Source organism: Megalobrama amblycephala, linkage group LG7 (assembly GCF_018812025.1).
Source record: "Megalobrama amblycephala isolate DHTTF-2021 linkage group LG7, ASM1881202v1, whole genome shotgun sequence".
In the NCBI taxonomy this organism is placed as follows: Eukaryota; Metazoa; Chordata; class Actinopteri; order Cypriniformes; family Xenocyprididae; genus Megalobrama; species Megalobrama amblycephala.
In genome coordinates, this window is record NC_063050.1 from 12,465,973 (window position 1) to 12,487,058 (window position 21,086).

Genomic DNA, 21,086 nt, shown 5'->3' on the forward strand with positions numbered 1-21,086 from the left:
TCAAATATGCCGATGATTCAACTATCATTGGGCTGATTAGTTCAAACGATGAATCTCAGTATCGCGAGGAGGTGGAGAATGTTGTTCAATGAAGTAAAAAAAATAACTTGCTTTTGAACACTTCAAAAACGTGTGAACTTGTTATTGATTTTTGCCACAACAGGAATCAGTTGCCTATTACTATCTATGATTCTGATGTGCAGATTATTGAGAAATGTAAATTTTTGGGTGTGACTCTTTCTCATGATTTGAGCTGGAGCTCTAATACGACTAGCATTGCTAAGAAAGCGAGACAGCGCCTCTTCTTTTTACGCAGGCTTCGAGAGTTTACTCAAAATACTAAGATTCTTTTGAATTTTTACTATTGTGTAATTGAGAGTGTTCTAACTAGTTGTATTACTTTGTGGTATGGTAATCTCACCCTGAAAGAGAAGAAGGCTTTGAACAAAGTGGTTCGCTCAGCCAGCAGGATCATTGGCTGCACTTTGCCGCTCCTGGAGGTTACATATAAAGCTAGACTTTTGAATCGAGCTTTAAAACTTGTTAACGATGCCTCAGGCCATTCTGCAGGGGCCTTCTTTGAGATGCTTCCCTCAGGGAGAAGGTATCGCTCGGTAAAATGTTCTACTGATCGCCATTTAAACAGTTTCTTTCCCCAAGCTGTAATCACTTTAAACAAAGCACTTTAAATTAGGCACTTTAAATTTATGTGTGGATTTTATTGTACAGTATTTTACTTTTGGGTTTTTATGTGGCATCTGCTTGTCTGTTTTATGTTATGTCTTTTATGTGTTTGACATTGTACTCTGAGCTTCTTGCACATCTTTTCCAATGTGGTTTTATACTGCAAATGGCTAATAAAGTGAACTGAACTGAGCAGCAGGGAACTGTATCAGTATGGCATGTCGATATTGTTTTCGGTACATAGTCAAGCATACAACACTTTATGAATTAATATCGTACAGAATACGGGCCGATTTGACCAATCATATGAACAGGGTGTTTTGGTGCTGCATACAAACGTCATAAACCACCACACACAAACTCAAAAATTAGATATTAAGCCGAAATCACGCTCTCCGTTTGTTGAAGCAAAAAATAAATAAATAAATAAATCAAAAAGTTTATTAACTGGTAGACTACAACTTACCTCCAAATAGCAGGATTTTTCTCTTTTCTTTCAGGATCACGTAGGCCATTAAACTCTTTGCCGGTTGTTGTGAGTAACCCCAGAGTGCAGCCTGGACGATTGGGCGGGGCACATTTTGGTTCACCCGGGAAACCCATTTTCATTGGTTTATAATACCGCAGAGCTTATTGGCATAGACGCTTGGGGCATGAGCATGCGCATTACTTTTTGAGTAACTTTATGAATGATCTACTTCTATGCTGTTTGGCCGTACTACCAGAGGTGTAAAGTCCAAGGGTCAGAAAGTAAAAGTCCTGCCATATTTTTTATATTATTTTTTATAATATAAGTGCTATAACCATGGCGATTTCAGTTACGACCAATCGGCTAATGTTTTGATGAACTTAAGACTTAAGTTAGATGAAGTTAGTGTACTGTACGCTTGGTACGGCATCTCCGGGTTCTTCAGGCAGAAAATCGCTGTCTAATACTGCTAAATATGGGGAACGAATTCCTAATTCGTGGCTACGATATAGCCTATATAGAGCCAGGACTACATCAAGTGAAGTAAAGTCAAATTTGTTTGTATAACGCTCACATCGATCAAATTAGCTTTACAAAAAATCATATTGTTTTTAAGCTTTAGCCTAATATTGGGCAGTTTTAGGGCTGGGCGATAGAAATATGCTGCTGATATAAATGATACACAGTTTGAGATTTAGCTTAGCTATATTGTATTTATTATTTTATCCAGCAGATAAATCAGTGGCACTTTTAAGACTGCATGAAATTATGGTATTGCAAAGGAGAGATATATTTTCTTTCTAGACTATATTTTCTGCATGTCATGCAGGGCTTTATATTTTTACATCATCCATTTAAGCTTCTTCATATTAGCTACCATTAGGATCGATGAATGCACAAACTAGGGATTTTACACGAATGATGATAATTCACTGTATTTCAGTAGGCTAAGTCATCGGATAAACCCGAAAGTGCGTTTGATTTTACATTTTAAAGCAAAACCGCGGTGACAAATAAGACAATAAAAGGCTACCATAGCCCACACGCCCTGGCCATATTTTTTATGCGTATAGGATTATAACTGCTTAGGCTAAATTACCAAAATCTTAACCCTTTTCTCGGACAGTGATCTTTATCATCTCATTACTCTTGCCACTGCACCAAAATTGTCATAACATAAACACAAACAGACAGATTTATATATATATATATATATATATATATATATATATATATATATATATATATAATCTTCCATATCACTTATAAATTATACAAATTTGTACTATAAGACATTATCAATTTCTTTATAGCTGTTTTTGAAACAGTTTTACATCTCTCCCGCTGCTTTTAATTTTGTCACTCTATCCCATCAAATTGTTAGTCTGCAGATCCAAAATGACTGCTCATAGGCTACTCTGCAGTGAACGCGTCCAAAATGCCCCGAGCCCAACAAAGGCAAAGAGAGGCTACATGAAATCCCCCTCCTCCTGCATAAACGATTAGTCATTGTCAGCGGTGACCTTTCAGTGAAACAAATCTACTTTCAGTTCCACTTTAGTTCATCAAACCTGCCACTGAACAACAGGAAGTGAAGTGAAACTTGAAGCTCATCTTCATACGGTGAGTAAATGTTAGATGGAATAGCGTCTCCATTTATGCATTAATGTTCATAATGGTAATAGTTTTTACATGACCATGATTTGTTCAGTTTGGATTATTATGTTGACAAGTTGTGTTGGTGAGGGAGTCGAGCGATTATAGGCCTACACATCACACAATAAAACACAACTTTCAGTCCAAACAAGCACTGGAAATGATTTAAATCAGATTAACAGACATAATGAAAAATTGCTTCAGTAAAATCATCTCATGAAATGTAAGTCACTGTATTTTGATCTGTGTTCAGTGTAGGCACCATGTGCTCAAAAATGAAAGTACAGTAAAACACTTCTATAAATGCATTTAAATAATTAAAAATAGGGCTTTTTTGAGCTGACAAGCATTTAAAAGCAACGCTGTTCATCCACCGTTATGATGCCCAATATATTTAGCGTGCTCTCTGCTTTTGGCGTGTTGTGACTGAGAACACGTGCATCTGTTTGAAAGAACAGAGATAAATGCACAGTAACGCACTGGCATAAAGTTGGTTTGACGTTAGACGTTTGATATTCGCAAATTTAGGGAACGTCTCTAAAGTTACATCCGAAATTGGTATGCATGATTCTAACTTCAATAACATTTGAAGGAAATAATTTACAGTCATAAAACCAACTGTAAAGTGTTCATCTACATGTCAGCTATGATGCACACCTTTTATATTTTTGATATAAAACAAAGTTTTTAATCTCTAAAAGTGAAAGGCAAGTAATGTATCAACATGTATAGGCCTATATATTTAATATTTTTAATATTTATTTGAGGAATATCCAACATATCCAAATTTTTAACATTTGATAATTGATGTATTTGTTCACCACTATCACCAAGACAAACAGAAAACCCTAAACAAATATTAAACTTATAAATTTGTGTATTTATGTAGTAAAATATATCCAATAAATGCATTAAAAGCCACCCAATTTCATTGGGTCACCTAACCACCTTCCATCAGTGAGCTAACTGTGCTATCAAGCTAGCCTAATGCTCACTTGGGGTAATTTTTATTTATTTATTTATTTATTTATTTAATTTTGTTTAAATATTTTGATTTTACCACCTAGTTATACTGCATTAAGTGTAAAACAAAGGATTTGATAGACAGAAATATGTTATTATAGTAATTATGATAGAGAGAAACTATGGCCTCTAGGGGGCGTTTTACCCCTCAGCGTAGGGGGCGTTTTACCCCACAAGCTATGACTTTTTAAAAAAATGTTTAATTTTTAAAATATAATTATATTCCTTATAAATAACATATCCTCTCAAACTACAGACTTCACTATTCATCTATCATACATCACTGTGATATCCTGCAGAACAATATTCTCTTAAACACTTGTTTACTAATATCTGAAAATTATAGCGCTTGCCATGTAATCCTCTTCTCTTCAAATATGTCACTGGTGTCAGCTTCTCCAAGGAGATTTGTTTATCCCCGTTGTCAAACGTAGTGCATAGCAACAGTGAAAATGTATATTGACTACCTCTAGTGCTTATTTTGAGAAAAACAGGTGGGGGGCGTTTTACCCCAGGGGGGCGTTTTACCCCACTCTACCCTACTGTATATACGCTCATACATAAATATGCCATAATTTAAAGCTCAATAACATTTGAAGGAAATAATTTACAGTCATAAAACCAACTGTAAAATGTTCATCTACATGTCAGCTCTGATGCACATCTTTTATATTTTTGATATTTATTAAAATAAACTGTCAAATCATGTGTAAAAATGGCTATTTTTCATCAGAGCTGTAGATGAACACTTTACAGTTGGTTTTATGACTGTAAATTATTCCCTTAAAATGTTATTGAGCTTTAAATTATGGCATATTTATGTATGAGCGTATATACAGTAGTGAAAAATAGCCATTTTTACACATGATTTGACAATTAATTTTAATAAATATCAAAAATATAAAAGGTGTGCATCATAGCTGACATGTAGATGAACACTTTACAGTTGATTTTTTGACTGTAAATTATTCCCTTCAAATGTTATTGAAGTTAGAATCATGCATACCAATTTCGGATGTAACTTTAGAGACGGTCCCTAAATTTGCGAATATCAAACGTCTAACGTCAAACCAACTTTATGCCAGTCATGAACGCTACCACACAAAGCCACATTTACCACTGCTAACTGGAGATTTTATCAAATAGTGATTTAGTTACTACTTTTATTTATAAAATTCAGTTATTTTTATTTCAGAAAACACAGTTTAACCCCTTCAGACCCTGAGTCCATTGGAATGGACATCACATGGATTTTGGTTTAAACCAATAAGATTTTATGTTTTTATAATATAAGTACTGCCTGGTCTAGTTTTCTTTTTTCTTTTGTTTTATTTTGTCTTCTATGTTGTGATCATAAGCTGTCATTCAGTTTTTCATTAGTTTCAATGAAAAACAAATAGCAAATGTGAAATGAATGCATACACTGCACACACACACACACACACACACACACACACACACACACACACACACACACACCTGATTCTATATGCACATAATCATGTATTTATCAAAAACAGCAAGTACACACAACACACCCACAAACACACAGAGACATACACACACATTCTCATTCACCCACTGCAAACAGCAAATATAATAAAACAAGTTTTTTTGAGAATTCATCTTATCATCTTACATTTTCTCTACATTCTTATTGCATTGCTCTTTGTTACAGTATGTGTACTTTTCAAAATATTCAAAAATGTTTGAACTCTAGCTCATAAGATCTGGATGGTTAAAATATGACATTTTTTGTTGGTTAAGCCCTGATGTCCATTGTAGTGGACATGAAAAAAATCTAATAAAAAAATTAGTTTGCACAAATCTTTTTTTAAGACTCATTTATGCATTAAAGAAGAGCAAATATCAGTTTGCTCAGTGGAACATAATTCAGGTCTGAAGGGGTTAAAGTTTTGTCAATTACAGCACTGAAATATAGGCCTATTAAATCTGTCCTATTCACAGAATAACAAACAGTAAACATTTTATACAATATTGTTCAAAAGTTTGAGATCGGTAAGGCTTTTAAAAGAACACAGCAAAATCCCCAGTGTTAAATTAACACCCAAAGTGTACATATGAGTCCATCTTGCCGGATGTTAAAAAGTAACACTGAAGCAGTGTTAAAGTTAATGAGATAATTGATTGATGATTGAGTGATGATTGACAATTAGTGGAGACACCTTAGCGCACGTCACTCCTCTCTTCATCAGTTTGCATTGGCTGCCAGTAGCTGCTCGCATCCAATTCAAGGCTCTGATGTTTGCCTACAGAACGACCGCTGGCTCTGCACCGCCATACCTTAACTCGCTACTTCAGACTTATGCGCCCTCCAGAAACTTGCGTTCTGCAAGTGAACGTCATTCCATCTTTTTGTGTATTTCAAAAAAAAAAAAAATCCTTGCTACAAGCACTTTACTGTCATAACTGTGATTAAATGTAAACATTATGCACTGAAGCCTCAATGTTTAAACACACACAGACATCAAGAATCAGCATCTGATTCTCAAGAACGGTGACAATAAATAAATACAAAATACTGACAAACAGATCAACTCTGAACATCACAAAACAAGCTACTGTCACAACAAAACAACAGAGAAATAAAAGCAAACATGAACAATCTATGAAAATTACAGGACAATTCAGCTGCATAATTTATTCATGCAGCAATGCATGATGGGAGCCATGGATGAGTTTTGATTGGTGGCTCCCATCATGCACTGCAACATGAAGCACTTTGTTTGATTGTCACCATTGTTGAGGGTCATATGCTGATTCTTGATGTCTGTGTATGTAACAAAAAAAAACCTTCAGATGATAAAAGCTCTGCTGCATTTCAAGCAGTAACAGATTTACTATAAAGAAATAATATAATGTCTATATGACTGGTTTATACCATAGACTGTAAAAAAAAAATATGGACGTAGTGACCGTGACGTCACCCACAGAGTTCTGAACAGCAGTTTTGAAGCGAAAATGAGGCCGCTGCCATCTTAGAAGCGCGTCACCGCACGTCACTCCCGGAAAACTGAAAATGGGCAAAGAGGCGGGACGTGGTTTGAACTGATGTGACTGGTTGCTGAAACCACACCCGCCTAGCTCGACGTGACCATGTTAGCAGTCAAAGGAGCTATCTATCTATCTTAGATACGATCTAAAATATTAATGAAGATAACTTTTATCATTAGAAACTGTCAATCTACAGTGTTTTTGTTTTTTAAGATATAGATGCTCCAACACCAGTGTGGGGTGTGCAAATAACAACATGGAAAATCAAATGGGACTTCATACCTTTATAATGAAATAGAGATCGCGAGATGAATCCAATCTGTGGCACTTGGGTAAAATATGAGTGTCCATTGCAAAACAAAAAACAGTACTTTTTGTCTATTAAAAAGATTTACATATTGTCCATTGTTTCCATCACATTTCTTCTGAATGATCTGCTCTCTCATCGTTCTTCAAGAAATAATGCAATCTGAGCAGCGTTTATGTTGTAAAACTGTATACGATCGTATCTAACAAACAAATGAGCCCGTGTCCAAAGTATATTTTTTCAAAATAAATGTCTTTACTGTCACTTTTGATCGATTGAATGCATTCTTGCTGAATAAAAAAGTATTAATTTTTATTTAAAAAAAAGAAATACTTTTGAACACTACACAGCAAAAACTGCAGTGTTAAATGAACTCTCCTGGGAGTATATGTGAGACCATACTCAAGAGTGTTAAGGTCCTGTTTTTCGTGGTTTTTTGAAGCAGATAGCAACTTTGTGTCGGCCCAAATCCGGCCCACATCTGGCACTTGGGCGGACCGCTCCTGTTTACCAGATGAAAATAAATAAAAACACAAGAAGAAAAACTACATTGACAAACACAGATATCAGTAATCAGCGTATGAATCTCAATGATGGTGACAATAAACAAAATATTTAGACAATCAGATCAGCTGCATAATGCTCTGATGCATTCTGGGAGTTTTGTACTGTAGTACCCAGCATGCATTGCGGCTACATGATGCTTTTGATTGTCACCGTAGTTGAGATTAATGTGCTGATTCTTGATGTCTTAGTGCGTCATCTCAAAATACCTTTTTAAAAAAATAATAAAAATAATAATTTCTGCAATACAGCTCAAGCTCATGTCACAGAAACACAGGGTTTGTAATGTTAGTGTATTACTGCCGCAAAACATTTTTTTTCATCTAAACAACATCATTGATTCAGGCCATTTCACGATGATAGCAAAATCATCAACGGCTAACAGCCAACACCCGGTCTCATTTCAATTTTTATTGCTGCTGCTGCTAATGTGTTTGATAAACACACTATCGCAGCAGTCAGAAAAGACACTTATATATGTATAAATTTAAGAGGCCAACTAATGGAAATATCAATCACCATCATGGTAACCTCAAATGTAACAAACGAGTTAAACCTGTTAATTCTCAATAAGATCTTCTGTAGACGTGTGACAGAAATAAAGTCAGTCAGGTTAGTAATAAGTGAAGCTGGTAATGCTGTTTGTGGAGTTGTTGAATCAGATCTTCAGAGATTTAATGTCTTTTATCTTCAGTTGATTTCCTCTAAGGCTGTGACTGAAGTCAGTTGTAGTTCTTGTGTTTCTGCTCATCTCTTTTTTTCTTCTTTCCTTCAGTGATTCTGCTTGAAAACAGGCTTGTTAATGCTGAAATGACTCTATAAATAATACATAAGATTTTGTGGATCAGATAAGGTCCAGGTCTTTGCACTTGGCTGACATTTGGCATTTTTGTGGCCTGCTTGTGGTCCAGATCTGGTAAACAGGAGCGGTCCACCCAATTGCCATCATTCCTGCCACATGTGGGCCAGATCATCATCCCGCATGTGCCAGATGTGGGCCGGATCTGGGCCGACACAAAGTTGCTATCTGGGGGAAATAGTGAAGTGTGTGGAGATGTCTGTTCCTGGTCCTCATGTGTTTCTGCTGGTCACCAGACTGGATGTGAAATTCACAGAGGAGGAGAAAAACACTGTGAAATGGATTCAGGAGAACTTTGGAGAAAAAGCTGCTTGTTACACCATTATGCTCTTCACTAGAGGAGATCAGTTAAAAATATCTATAGAGGGGCTTCTGTCAAAAAACAAGCAGATTAATGAGCTAGTCGAACAGTGTAATGGTGGCTATCGTGTTTAATAACACAGATGAAAAAAATCGATCACAGGTCACAGAACTGCTGGAGAAAATAGACCGAATGGTGGAGGAGAATGGAGAAGATCATTACACAAATGAGATGTACCAGGAAGCTCAGAAAAAAATAGAGGAAGAGGAGAGACAGAAGAGAGAGGAAGAGGAGAGACGGAAGAGAGAGGAAGAGGAGAGACGGAAGAGAGAGGAAGAAAAGATAAAAGAGGATGAAAGAAGAAGGATAAATGATACAGCCCAAGCTGCAGCATTTGTGGCAGTAGGTGTTGGAGCAGCTCTTGCTGGAGGCACATTACTGGCTGCAGCTGGTGGTGCAGTGGTAACACCTGCAGCTTTAATCGCAGTAGGAGCTGCTGTCACAGGAGGATCAAGTGGAAAACTTATTGTGGATAAACTTATTGTGGATAAAGTTAAAGATTGCGAGGAGCAGAAAAGAAGTGAAACAAAAAATACATAAATCGAGACCCTCCAAATAACCCCTTATATTCTAATTGTATATACCATTTGGCTTTATCATATGGGCACATTCTTTTAGCATATTTTGTATGTTTTCATGGGCGGTTTCGATACTTCTCAGAGAAGCAGATAGAAGCTGTTTGTCATCTGAAGGTTTTAAATCCAGTCACTGTCTTGTGTTGTGGATGTCGTTATTTTTTATATGTCACTATGGTTGCATGCGATTGATTTTTTTTTAATAACCTTTTTTCCAGGCTTCTGATTGACCAACATGGCTTTACAGTTAGGGTTATATCACCACCTGTTTGTTTGGCATGCTCTTGACAGCACTTCATAGCGTGTTTTTAATGTGGATGTGAACGAAGGAGGAAAAACTCTGTTTAAAAAATACCTGTGTACATGTGGACAAGGCCTTAAAATTGGACAAAAACAATGAGACTGTTATCGTCCCTAAGACAATTCAGTGATTTTGGGGTAATGAGATGTTCCTTTTGCTGCCTTTACGTGCTCTCTAAATTATCGTAAATATGAGTTTCCTTGGTAAAAATTACACATGAACGCCCATTTCGAATGCAATGAGCTCACAATCATGACTTCTGAAGTGGGAATTATCAAATTTAAGATAGCACGTGAAGCAGGGCCAGAGTGGGACTCATTTTCAGCCCTGGAGTTTCATGCCTTAGACCGGCCCACTTTAATTCCCGACTGACTATATTAAAATAATGTAATTAAAACCTCAGTATATAAGTCTGCAAATTGTGCACTGTTCTCTACAGCCTTGTAATTAATTGTATTTTTCAAAAATATTATTTCCAATTCAGTGCAAAAATGCTAAAATTTGATATAGTCATTTTTTATTGTATAATAATGATTTTATAACGTGAACCATTGATTAATTCTTAAGCCATCTAGTGACTGTAGTTAAAAAATCATGTTATTGTAATTTTTTTACTTTCCATGGCAGCAATGATCCACTAAACCCAGGCACTTTTTTCATGTCTATCTCTTTGAATGAAATTGAGAAATGTAGATCTTTTTTAAAGTGGTTTTAACATAAACATTTTCCTCTTTTATATAAATATATATACTTACTATATACAATTATTACAAATTGAGGCAAAATAAATAACAAAAAATACCATAAATCCCACTTCGGTAAAGTTGGTTTTATATTCGCACATTCGGACTTCTGATAAATTCAGACTTTCCAATAAATGTGCAATAAATTAATGTTTGCGAATTTTAAGCAGCGACATGATATCGACAACCAACGATTGTCAACTTACAACATTTTTCACAGTCGATCAAAATAGGCAAGTATTGTTTTAATGGCATATTTACTTGTGAATGTCCACTGAATGTCCAATGTAGTGTGATTAACAAGGCTATTGAATACGGATGTCCGAATGTGCGAATATAAAACCAACTTTACCCAAGTATAAATCCCGCAAAACTGCACAACTTTACAGTAAAAATATTAAAGTGAGTGATAGCACATTTGTTTAAAAAAAAGTTACATTATGTTACAAAAATCACATTTTACTGTCTGGTTATGTAAGCTAGTTGGACAGAAAAATGAATATTGTTTCCCAATGTGTAGCATATTAGCAAGAAACATAGCATAACATAAATGATAGGCCCTCTATTTTATTATTTGCCTACTATTACGATATGATAAATATGAAAATATGAAAAATCCACCACTGACTGGTTTTAAGGAAAAAGGTACTCAGCTTAGTACATTTTCACTGCGTCGACAGTTTCTAGAGCATCCATATTTCAACCCAGCGCCATGACAACACCGGCCCTCGTGGTCAAAGAAACAGACCAGCCCACCGGGAATTCTCCCGGTGCTTCCGATATGCCATCATCATATATCTCTGTCGGGAGCTGGAAGATTTGTTTGTGCATTCTTTGGATGAAAATATCTTGAAGAATGAATGTCTAATAAGTGACCAAATATGAATGTGTGTGGTGGAGCCATTAGAAAACAGTAGATCAGTGTTTGTCATTTCATCCCGTTGGAATTATAAGGTTCTATCTGCGCTCTGAGCAGTTCTGAGATATTGAGCTTCACAGTTTTTGCATTCCATATAGCAAAAATGATATGGGGAACAAGTTTCTTTCAAACATGGAAATGACAGAGACCCTAAATGAATTCTAAATGTACAATATCAAAATCCTCTCAAATTTGTAAATGGAGATTTTTGGAATGGAATGGGTCAAACGCAGATAGAACCTTCTAATTCTAAAAATTCGCTTGGAATTTTAAGGTTCAATCTGCCCAAAAATTAATTTAAGCAATTTTTTATCAAGAAACACAAACAGATTACTTATAAATTAGAATTGTAACAATGTGTTGACATGCACGAGAAAGTTAAATATAATGGTTTTTATGACATTTATTTCATATTTTAAATGAATATTATTTTCCTGATCAAGTTAAACATAGAAAGAATTGCTAAATATTTTGTCCAGTGCAGATGTTAAATTTAGGTAGGAATATGTTGGGTAATTTAACACATTATTACAGGAACTGTTCAAGTTTAAGTTTCCTCTTGTTTAGACAGAAAGCAGCTACTGTAATACATCTGACAGGACTTTATTCCACAGAAAGAGGGACAGATATAATGGCATCAGTATGGCTGAAATAACATACTATCGTTTGTTGTTGTAATTAAGACCTCATCAATTAAATTGTTGAGTATTTGACCTTTAAGCCTTAATACTGTCAAATTTGAGACATTTTAAAAACTGCAAGAAAACAGACAATGCTTCAGCAAAGGCTTTTAACAAAGTTTAATAAACATTGAAAAATGTTTCACTGACTATATATAATTATAAATATTTCACATTTAAAATATTTAAATTACTTCAACTATGCAACAACTCAGTTTTTACCAACAATGTAAAATTTAACTTAACTTTAATTTAACTTTAATCCAGTATGACAGAGCGTATAGTTGTATAGCTACATAGCTCAATACAAGTACACAGGATGGATCAAGGTTAAAACATAACATTACTTTCCCTCGTATGACAATAATATGACTGGAAAGCAAATATTGATCAATAATGTATTTGTATATTGAACAATTATGTAAGTTCCCACAAGTGAGAAAATAATCCGGTGAGAAATGCCTAAAAAGCAAAACTTGATCAGACCAAACAGGTAGATCCGCACATTGAACACATCGCTTCAGGGCAGAAACTGTTTCTTTTTTTAGTTCAGACAAGGATGTTTTGTTGAAAAGCTCAACATTTTTAACTTTAATTTAAAAATTTGCATACTGTGATACAACAGACACAGCTTCACAGCTCTCAGGTCTCTCAAATGAGTTGGTTTTAGTTTGAACTTACACAGAATGTACAAATCCAATCTTGTCATGAAAAACAAGACAACCAGGATCCATGTGGGGCCGTAGAATCCACAACGAGGAGGGGAAAAAAGAAGAAAAAAAAAGAGAAAAAAAAAAATCAACACTGTAAAAAAAAAATCATTCACTCACCTTAACTTTGAGTTATCTTTTTGCACTGACTCAGTTGTCTTTACGTAGAATATTAAGTATGTTCAACTTGACAAATTTAATGTTTAGTTGGATTAACTTTATGAAAGTAAGTAACTTTTTTAAGTTTTCAATACAAACATTCCCTGTAAAATATGTTTGTTTTTTTTTTTTTTTTTTGCTCAACTTAACTTTTTGAGGTACTAATTTCCACTGACTTATTTAAGTTTTAATTACTTAGATTTTTAAGTATTTTCAACTTGACAAATTTAGGTCATTGAGCTTATATATTTCAGTTGGAATAACTTTATGAAAATAAGGTGAACTTATATTTTTTAAGTTTTCAATACCACAACTTATGTTCATTTAACTTACATTTCTGAATTATCATTTTGCACTGACTCAGTTGCATTTACTTAAAATATTAAGTATTTTCCAACGAACGTGGTCATGTAAAGATGGTAACCCATTTTCTTTTATCCAAGTAAGGTCATAAATGGCTTAAAGTGATAGTTCACCTAAAAATGAAAATTTGATGTTTATCTGCTTACCCCCAGCGCATCCAAGATGTAGGTGTCTTTGTTTCTTCAGTAGAACACAAATGATGATTTTTAACTGCAACCGCTGCCGTCTGTCAGTGGTATAATGCAAGTCACTTGATTCGTTTGGTCTGATCGCGCTCTGACAACGGCAGTGATGTCTCGCTCTCATTGAAGTATATGCGCGAGACATCACTGCCGCTGTCAGAGCGCGATCAGACCAAACGAATCGAGTGATGAATGCCGTTGGACATAGTGGTGTATTAGAGGTAAAAAATGATATAAATACTGTTCCGTTTCTCGCACAAACCGATCGTTTCGTGTCTAAGGACATCAATGTGTCGTCACGAGCCGCAGGGTTTAATTTGGATTTGTCTGTAGTGTTTTATTTACTCTTATAGTCCAAGTTCCCGCTGACTTGCATTATACCACTGACAGACGGCAGCGGTTGCAGTTAAAAATCATCATTTGTGTTCTACTGAAGAAACAAAGACACCTACATCTTGGATGCGCTGGGGGTAAGCAGATAAACATCAAATTTTCATTTTTGGGTGAACTATCCCTTTAAGCATAAACCAATCGGAACAGGTAATCTTTTGGCTCTTACCCCAATTTTGCGCAGCATGTAAATGCATTAACCTGTCTTCTGTCGGTTTACTGAAGTGCGCATGTGTGATATGTGACAGAAACACAGATTTAAATGCATCCAGACAGAGCGAGCATTTTGCAGAAAAGGAAGAAGGAAATGTATTGCAAACACAGACTTTTTCAAGACCCAGAAAATTGTAAAAATGTGTTCATCTCTCGTGCAGAAGAAATTTGGTTCAGTCAAAACGCTTAATCTATGACAATCTTTATTATATTAGCATGAAGATTTTCTTTTTCTATGCTCTAACTGACAGAGGATATTGAGTTAATGCCATCAGAATATTGGATATTTACACAAATAGTTTTATAGGGATAAGAAAAACTCTTTTTTTTTTTTTTTTCTTATTTTTTAAAAGTCAGATTTCTAGAAAGAAAACATGCATGCAATGTTATATGGACAATATTGGACCTTGTCAAAAGTTTGCAGTAGTTTTTATTTTGGGTAGATATTAGGTTGGTCAGACACTCCTGCGGCACATGCTCATTGTCTCCTGAAGGATCTTTAAATTAAATGACATTCTGTTCATTCATTCCAGGTGAAGACTGTTTAAGGGATTTAAGAATATTTCCTAATCAGCTGACTGCTTCAAATTAAACTTGTGAGTCATGGGTTGTGGGAACAGCAAAGATGTATGCGAGAACTGCCAGGACAATTGCAATAACGGATGCAGTTGCAGCTGTCACGAAAGCACCAATGCGAAACGGAAGGAAATGTGCAAATGCTGTTTGGAAAATTGTTGTGACTTTTGGACTGAGTGCTGTATGGGATTAATCTCATGCTGTTCAGAAATGTAAGTATAATCACTATATTAATCACTGCTTCCTACAAAATTTACATTTTCTTAAATTCCCTCCAGATTGTGAAACTTTAATCAATGATTATAAAAAAAAAAAGCAAAATCTACATCCAATCATTGTCTTAGTCTCGGTCTTGGAGGGTCTGGTCTTGACTACACCTCTGGTTAACCTTCCTGACACATTTACTGTGTTAAAATCATTGACTCAATGAATGTGTGTTATGGCCCATGTCCGAGTTAACAGCTCGTTCAAAATAATAACTCCAACTAGGACATAGACCGTAAACATGCAAGAGCCACAGACACCGGTTGTTAATTTTCAGGACAATAAATCACCCTCGTTTAATTATAATAGAAAAAAGAATAAACAATTCATAAATAATGTTGCAAACAAAAATTAGACAAAATATTAACAAAAGAATTAACAGTAAACAGGTAGGGAAAAACAGCCAAAGAAACAATGAATGCCTGCCTGGCTATTCTCACCAACAGTTCTTATCTAGCTTCCGATAAAGCAAAAGGAGTGAGTCTTCCGGGCCTCTGCTTCCTTCAAGTCAAGTCAAGTCAAGTCAAGTCACCTTTATTTATATAGCGCTTTTTACAATGCAGATTGTGTCAAAGCAGCTTTACATTGATAACTGGTACATAATTTTTGCTGCACAGCAGCTCTTAAATAATAGTGTCAATGCAGGCAGATCAAAGCACTGTTGAATAAATGTCAAGAAAACTGTTGAATATCAAATGTCAAGTCAAATGTCAAGTGTCCCCAACTAAGCAAGCCAAAGGCGACAGCGGCAAGGAACCCAAACTCCAACAGGTGACATCAGGTGGCAAATAGGTGTTAAAATGGAGAAAAAAAAAACTTGGGAGAAACCAGGCTTAGTCAGGGGGCCAGTTCTACTCTGGCGAACAGTGCTTTGTTACGAATCAGGTTGCTATCATAAGCTTCCTTCACTATACTTACTACATTAATAAACAGTGACCTCTTTAACTCCCTGAGGTCTGAAAAAGCGCCGGCGCGTTTTGCAGGATTTTTTTCACATTGCAGCAAAACAGACTTAAAATACTCCATCATTTCTTGTCATAGAGACATAAGTAATATATCAATTGAAACTATAGAATGTCTTCTTTTATTTGTGTACACTCAGAGTAAAAACAAAATGTTGTGCTTTTTGTAAAATAAAGAAAACTAACATGATGCGTGATCTCTCGTCTCCCTCTGAACAAAGTCCAATCTGATAGTTCTCAGAAAATGAACTGTAACTTATGAATACTAATGACAAAAAAAATGACACTTATGTCTAAAGAAACGTTGAAATGTCAGGTTTTAAATCGTGCAAGTCAAATCAAAAACAAACCTTCTGTGTTTATGTAATCTGTATGAAAAGAGAGCCATGTCAGAAGTCTGTGATTCAGCTCATTATCCGCTAATGCGGCCACGCCCACGGAGCCAGCGCTATTCAGACGCAAATTCAGTCAATACATGCATTCATCGTCTCAATCGTGTATTTATTGTCTTGAAAAGTGTGTATTTGGATGTTAAAGCAATGGTTAGCGATCTCTAGAAGACATGCCGTTAGTTCCTAGTTCCTTTACTTCTTCATATGAATTTGTGGCCTAAAGGTGTACAGAGAGCGCCCTCCGGCTGCAGTATGAATTGAAAATACCATTCCTGAAATGTCCTCTTCTTCTTCTTTAGAATAATTTGTGGACTAAAGGTGTACAGAGAGCGCCCTCCGGCTGCAAGTATGAATTGAAAAAACAGTATCCAGCACTCATAGTGATGACAATAAATATTACTTCTCAGTATAGAAAATTGACATAAATATATAAGAATCCATCAATATTTCTCCAAATGTGCATGCTTTTAAGCTGAAAGCCTATATGAAATGCTATAGAGGTAACATAATTGTTCAGACACTTTGCATCACAGAAATACATTATATTTTAAAGAATATAATAGAATACCATTATTTTAAATTGTAATAATATTTCACAGTATTGCTGTTTATGATGAGCTGAGACATGATTACAGAGGGTTTTTTTCACAGCCTACCTGACTGAAAGGCCTCATTAATATGCAAGTCATTTCAGGTCATTGTTATGCGATTCTTTTGTCTTCTCAGGTGAGAATGGCCCATTATTCATGCAGATTCACGCCTCCACGCATACTGTGTTTCTTGACAAAAAGTGTCTTACAAAAACTAAATCAATATATTGTTTTATATGAAGGAGTAAGCAGCATACTTTTTACATAATTTTGAAGCAAAAACTCTAGTCTACAACCTCCAATACCCAAAAGTCTTGTGAACACAGATTTAATATACTTTTTTTGGCCTTATTTCAGTGACTTAAGTTTTTTGTTTTTTCAATAACCACGCATAAACATTATTCCTTCAAAAATACAAACATGTATATACATGTTCCTCACATATTATTGTAGCCTAGTTTGTGCTGAACACAGTGTAATGACACTTTTGTCATTTATATGTTTATGAACAACTGAAAAAAGCACAAATGTCAGGGCATGTCAAAACTTCTCCAAGCCCCAAATCAGCCTCAGACTCCAGAGGGTTAAGCAACTTCACTACCCGTTACTGTTAAAATTAAACATTAATATTTATATAAAAAAAACATATCAAACAAAACAATGAAAGATCAAGAATGCAAACTAAACTATAACAAACGAAAGACTAAGTGCCCCATGGGAGCGGACGTTCAAAAAGGGACCGCAGCGAGGGTATCGCAGAGAGAGACACCGGCGAAACCAGCCCAGCGAGAGAGACTCCATTGATGCCATCCACGCTATTTATGCCGGAAACTCGGTGACGTCATCGTGCTTCCACAGATTGAGGATTCCCCACAACGCCACCTAAAGGCTTAAAAAAATAAATTACGCAGATATACGTAACAATGTGTCAGAATTAACACAAGTGTTGTCCCTAAACTCACCTATTGATGTGTGAGAATTTAACACAGTTTGAGTCAGTTTTAACACATACTTTCTAAGAGTGTGTGTGTCTATGAATGTGTCCAGATGACCACACACAGTAAAAAGACATGGAATCTTTGACTTTGTGGGGTCTTTTACATGGACAAAATCTTTTATATGACACTAAATGTCCTTCCCAACACTATCCCTAAACCTACCCGTCACAGGAACCTAACATAATTTTAACATTCTTTTATATATATATATATATATATATATATATATATATATATATATATATATATATATATATATATATATATATATATATATATATATACAGTACAGTCCAAAAGTTTGGAACCACTAAGATTTTTAATGTTTTTAAAAAGTTTCGTCTGCTCACCAAGGCTACATTTATTTAATTAAAAATACAGTAAAAAACAGTAATATTGTGAAATATTATTACAATTTAAAATAACTGTGTACTATTTAAATATATTTGACAAAGTAATTTATTCCTGTGATGCAAAGCTGAATTTTCAGCATCGTTACTCCAGTCTTCAGTGTCACATGATCCTTCAGAAATCATTCTAATATGATGATTTGCTGCTCAAGAAACATTTATGATTATTTTCAATGTTGAAAACAGTTGTGTACTTTTTTTTCAGGATTCCTTGATGAATAGAAAGTTCAAAAGAACAGCATTTATCTGAAATACAAAGCTTCTGTAGCATTATACACTACCATTCAAAAGTTTGGGGTCAGTAAGAATTTTTATTTTTATTTTTTTGAAAAGAAATGAAAGAAATGAATACTTTTATTCAGCAAGGATGCATTAAATCAATCAAAAGTGGCAGTAAAGACATTTATAATGTTACAAAAGATTAGATTTCAGATAAACACTGTTCTTTTGAACTTTCTATTCATCAAATAATCCTGAAAAAAAATATTGTACACAAATATTTTGTACAATTGTACACATTAAATGTTTCTTGAGCAGCAGATCAGCATATTAGAATGATTTCTGAAGGATCATGTGACACTGAAGACTGGAGTAATGATGCTGAAAATTCAGCTTTGCATCACAGGAATAAATTACTTTGTCAAATATATTCAAATAGAAAACAGTTATTTTAAATTGTAATAATATTTCACAATATTACTGTTTTTTACTATATTTTTAATTAAATAAATGTAGCCTTGGTGAGCAGACGAAACTTCTTTTAAAAACATTAAAAATCTTAGTGGTTCCAAACTTTTGGACTGTACTGTATATATATGTATGTGTGTATATATATATATATATATATATATATATATATATATATATATATATATATATATATATATATATATATATGGTGTAGGTTTAAGTATAGTGAAGGGAAGGGCCATTCTATAGTGACTTTTAAGATTTTTATAGCAAAACAAACCTGTGTATGTGTGTGTTTGTGTGTTGAGGCATAACAAACATTTAATGTTAATATTGCATCTTTTTTTCTTCAAGTGAATGTGATGGTAATGGTGACGGTGATGATGATGATCGTGACAGTGACAGTGGTTGTGATGGTGACGATGGCTGTGATGGTGACGGTGGCTGTGATGGTGGCGGTGGCTGTGAGTGAATGGGTTCTGGAGGTGATGCAGTGGTCAGGATTGGTTACAGCTCCTGTGGGAAACATCATCCTCTTCATGAAGAAAATTTTATCTATTCAAATACCATTGCAGTCATAAAGCTCAATATAAACAAAATAACACATGAATTCAAAGCAGAAATGATTTAACAGTATGAATGAATGAATAAATGAGGCATATACAGTGCTCAGTGTAAATGAGTACACCCCCTTTGAAAAGTAACATTTTAAACAATATCTCAATGAACACAAAAACAGAACACAGGGTGAGCACCCCCTGCTGGCCTCACTAACACTTCTTCCAGCAGCAACCTGGTTTTACCAGGAGGTCTCCCATCCAGGTACTAACCAGACTCAACCCTGCTTAGCTTCAGTGAGTCATTTTCTTACAAATTACTGTTAATCAACAGCAAAATGATACTTACATTAAAGCAATTTTCTGTTCTTGTTTTGCTAAAGCTGTTTTTAACCATGCCACTGCAAGAAGTTATATTGTTTAGTACTCTAATTGTACTACTGTAAAAGTCACCATAATGGTGATCAGTGTTTCGTTTGATTGGGATCTTAGTGTGTTCATATTCAAATTTCTGATCTAGCCAAGTCTGTGACAAATGAAAATAGTAACGCTTTAGATTACAGGCTGGAAAGTGCTGCGTAATTAAAACAAATTTACAGTGTAACTTTTTGGTAATTATACTGTACCTATAGTATCTATAGTATAGTGTACCTATATAAAATCTAATCAAGTTGTGTTTCAAATTTTAGGTTGATATCTCAGTAAGTTTTAGGTTGAGCATTAAGTAAGATTTTGTTTGGGTACAGTACAATTCCACAAACAGACTCTTCCATTTCCATATAGCCTATGGTTTGAGTGACCTGAACCATTTATTTCCATAATGTTCATACAAGTTATGAAACTGACAACCTATCCTATTCAGAAGTAGTATGGGCAGAAAGACAGTATATTTGGTTTGAATTCAACCTTTAACAAACACATAAAAGACATGCAAAAAGAACAAGATTTTTCATTTGCATTGCTATTTTAAAACAAATGTCTGAATATGCCTTATGAGTCTAAAAATATTGATGTGAATTAATAATTTACTGTTCCTCTGTCATGTGAAATCAGAAAGCTACAGATATGAAAACTACAATGTTTAAGCTTTCAAATGATATATAGTTTGTCAATATTATTTCTATATTATTCTATTATTCTCATTTGTTCCTGAATTTCTTTGGATCTCAACATGATGTGTAGCTTTTGAGGATCTTTTGGTCTACTTCACTGTCAGGCAAGTCCTATTTAAGTGATTTCTTGATTGCGAACAGGTGTGGCAGTAATCAGGCCTGGGTGTGGCTAGAGAAACTGAACTCAGGTGTGATAAAGATAAACCACAGTTAGGTTATGTTTCAATAGCACCTTTTCACACAGGGCCATGTGAGTTTGGATTTTGTTTTCACTTCATAATAAAACCTTCATTTAAAAACTGCATGTTGTGTTTACTTGTGTTATCTTTGATTCATATTTAAATTTGTTTGATGATCTGAAA

The 21,086-nt window shown here is 34.8% G+C and overlaps 1 protein-coding gene across 3 annotated transcripts; it reads left to right on the plus strand.

The window, feature by feature from the left end:
- The first annotated feature begins 2,494 nt into the window (after nucleotides 1–2,494).
- LOC125271682 (vicilin-like seed storage protein At2g18540) lies at nucleotides 2,495–21,026 on the plus strand. 3 transcript variants are annotated; one of them, XR_007185691.1, is made up of 3 exons: nucleotides 2,520–2,776; nucleotides 14,707–14,961; nucleotides 16,667–16,721. XR_007185691.1 is itself a non-coding variant. In XM_048195827.1 (2 exons), the coding sequence occupies exon 2, from the start codon at nucleotides 8,993–8,995 to the stop codon at nucleotides 9,476–9,478; it is 486 nt and encodes a 161-aa protein (XP_048051784.1). In that variant the 5' UTR covers nucleotides 2,495–2,776; nucleotides 8,494–8,992; the 3' UTR covers nucleotides 9,479–10,590. The 3 variants fall into 3 exon arrangements, 1 of the variants encoding a protein (XP_048051784.1); XR_007185690.1 differs by lacking the exon at nucleotides 16,667–16,721 and adding an exon at nucleotides 19,410–21,026 and having other exon boundaries at nucleotides 2,522–2,776; XM_048195827.1 differs by lacking the exons at nucleotides 14,707–14,961; nucleotides 16,667–16,721 and adding an exon at nucleotides 8,494–10,590 and having other exon boundaries at nucleotides 2,495–2,776.
- Nucleotides 21,027–21,086: the final 60 nt, after the last annotated feature.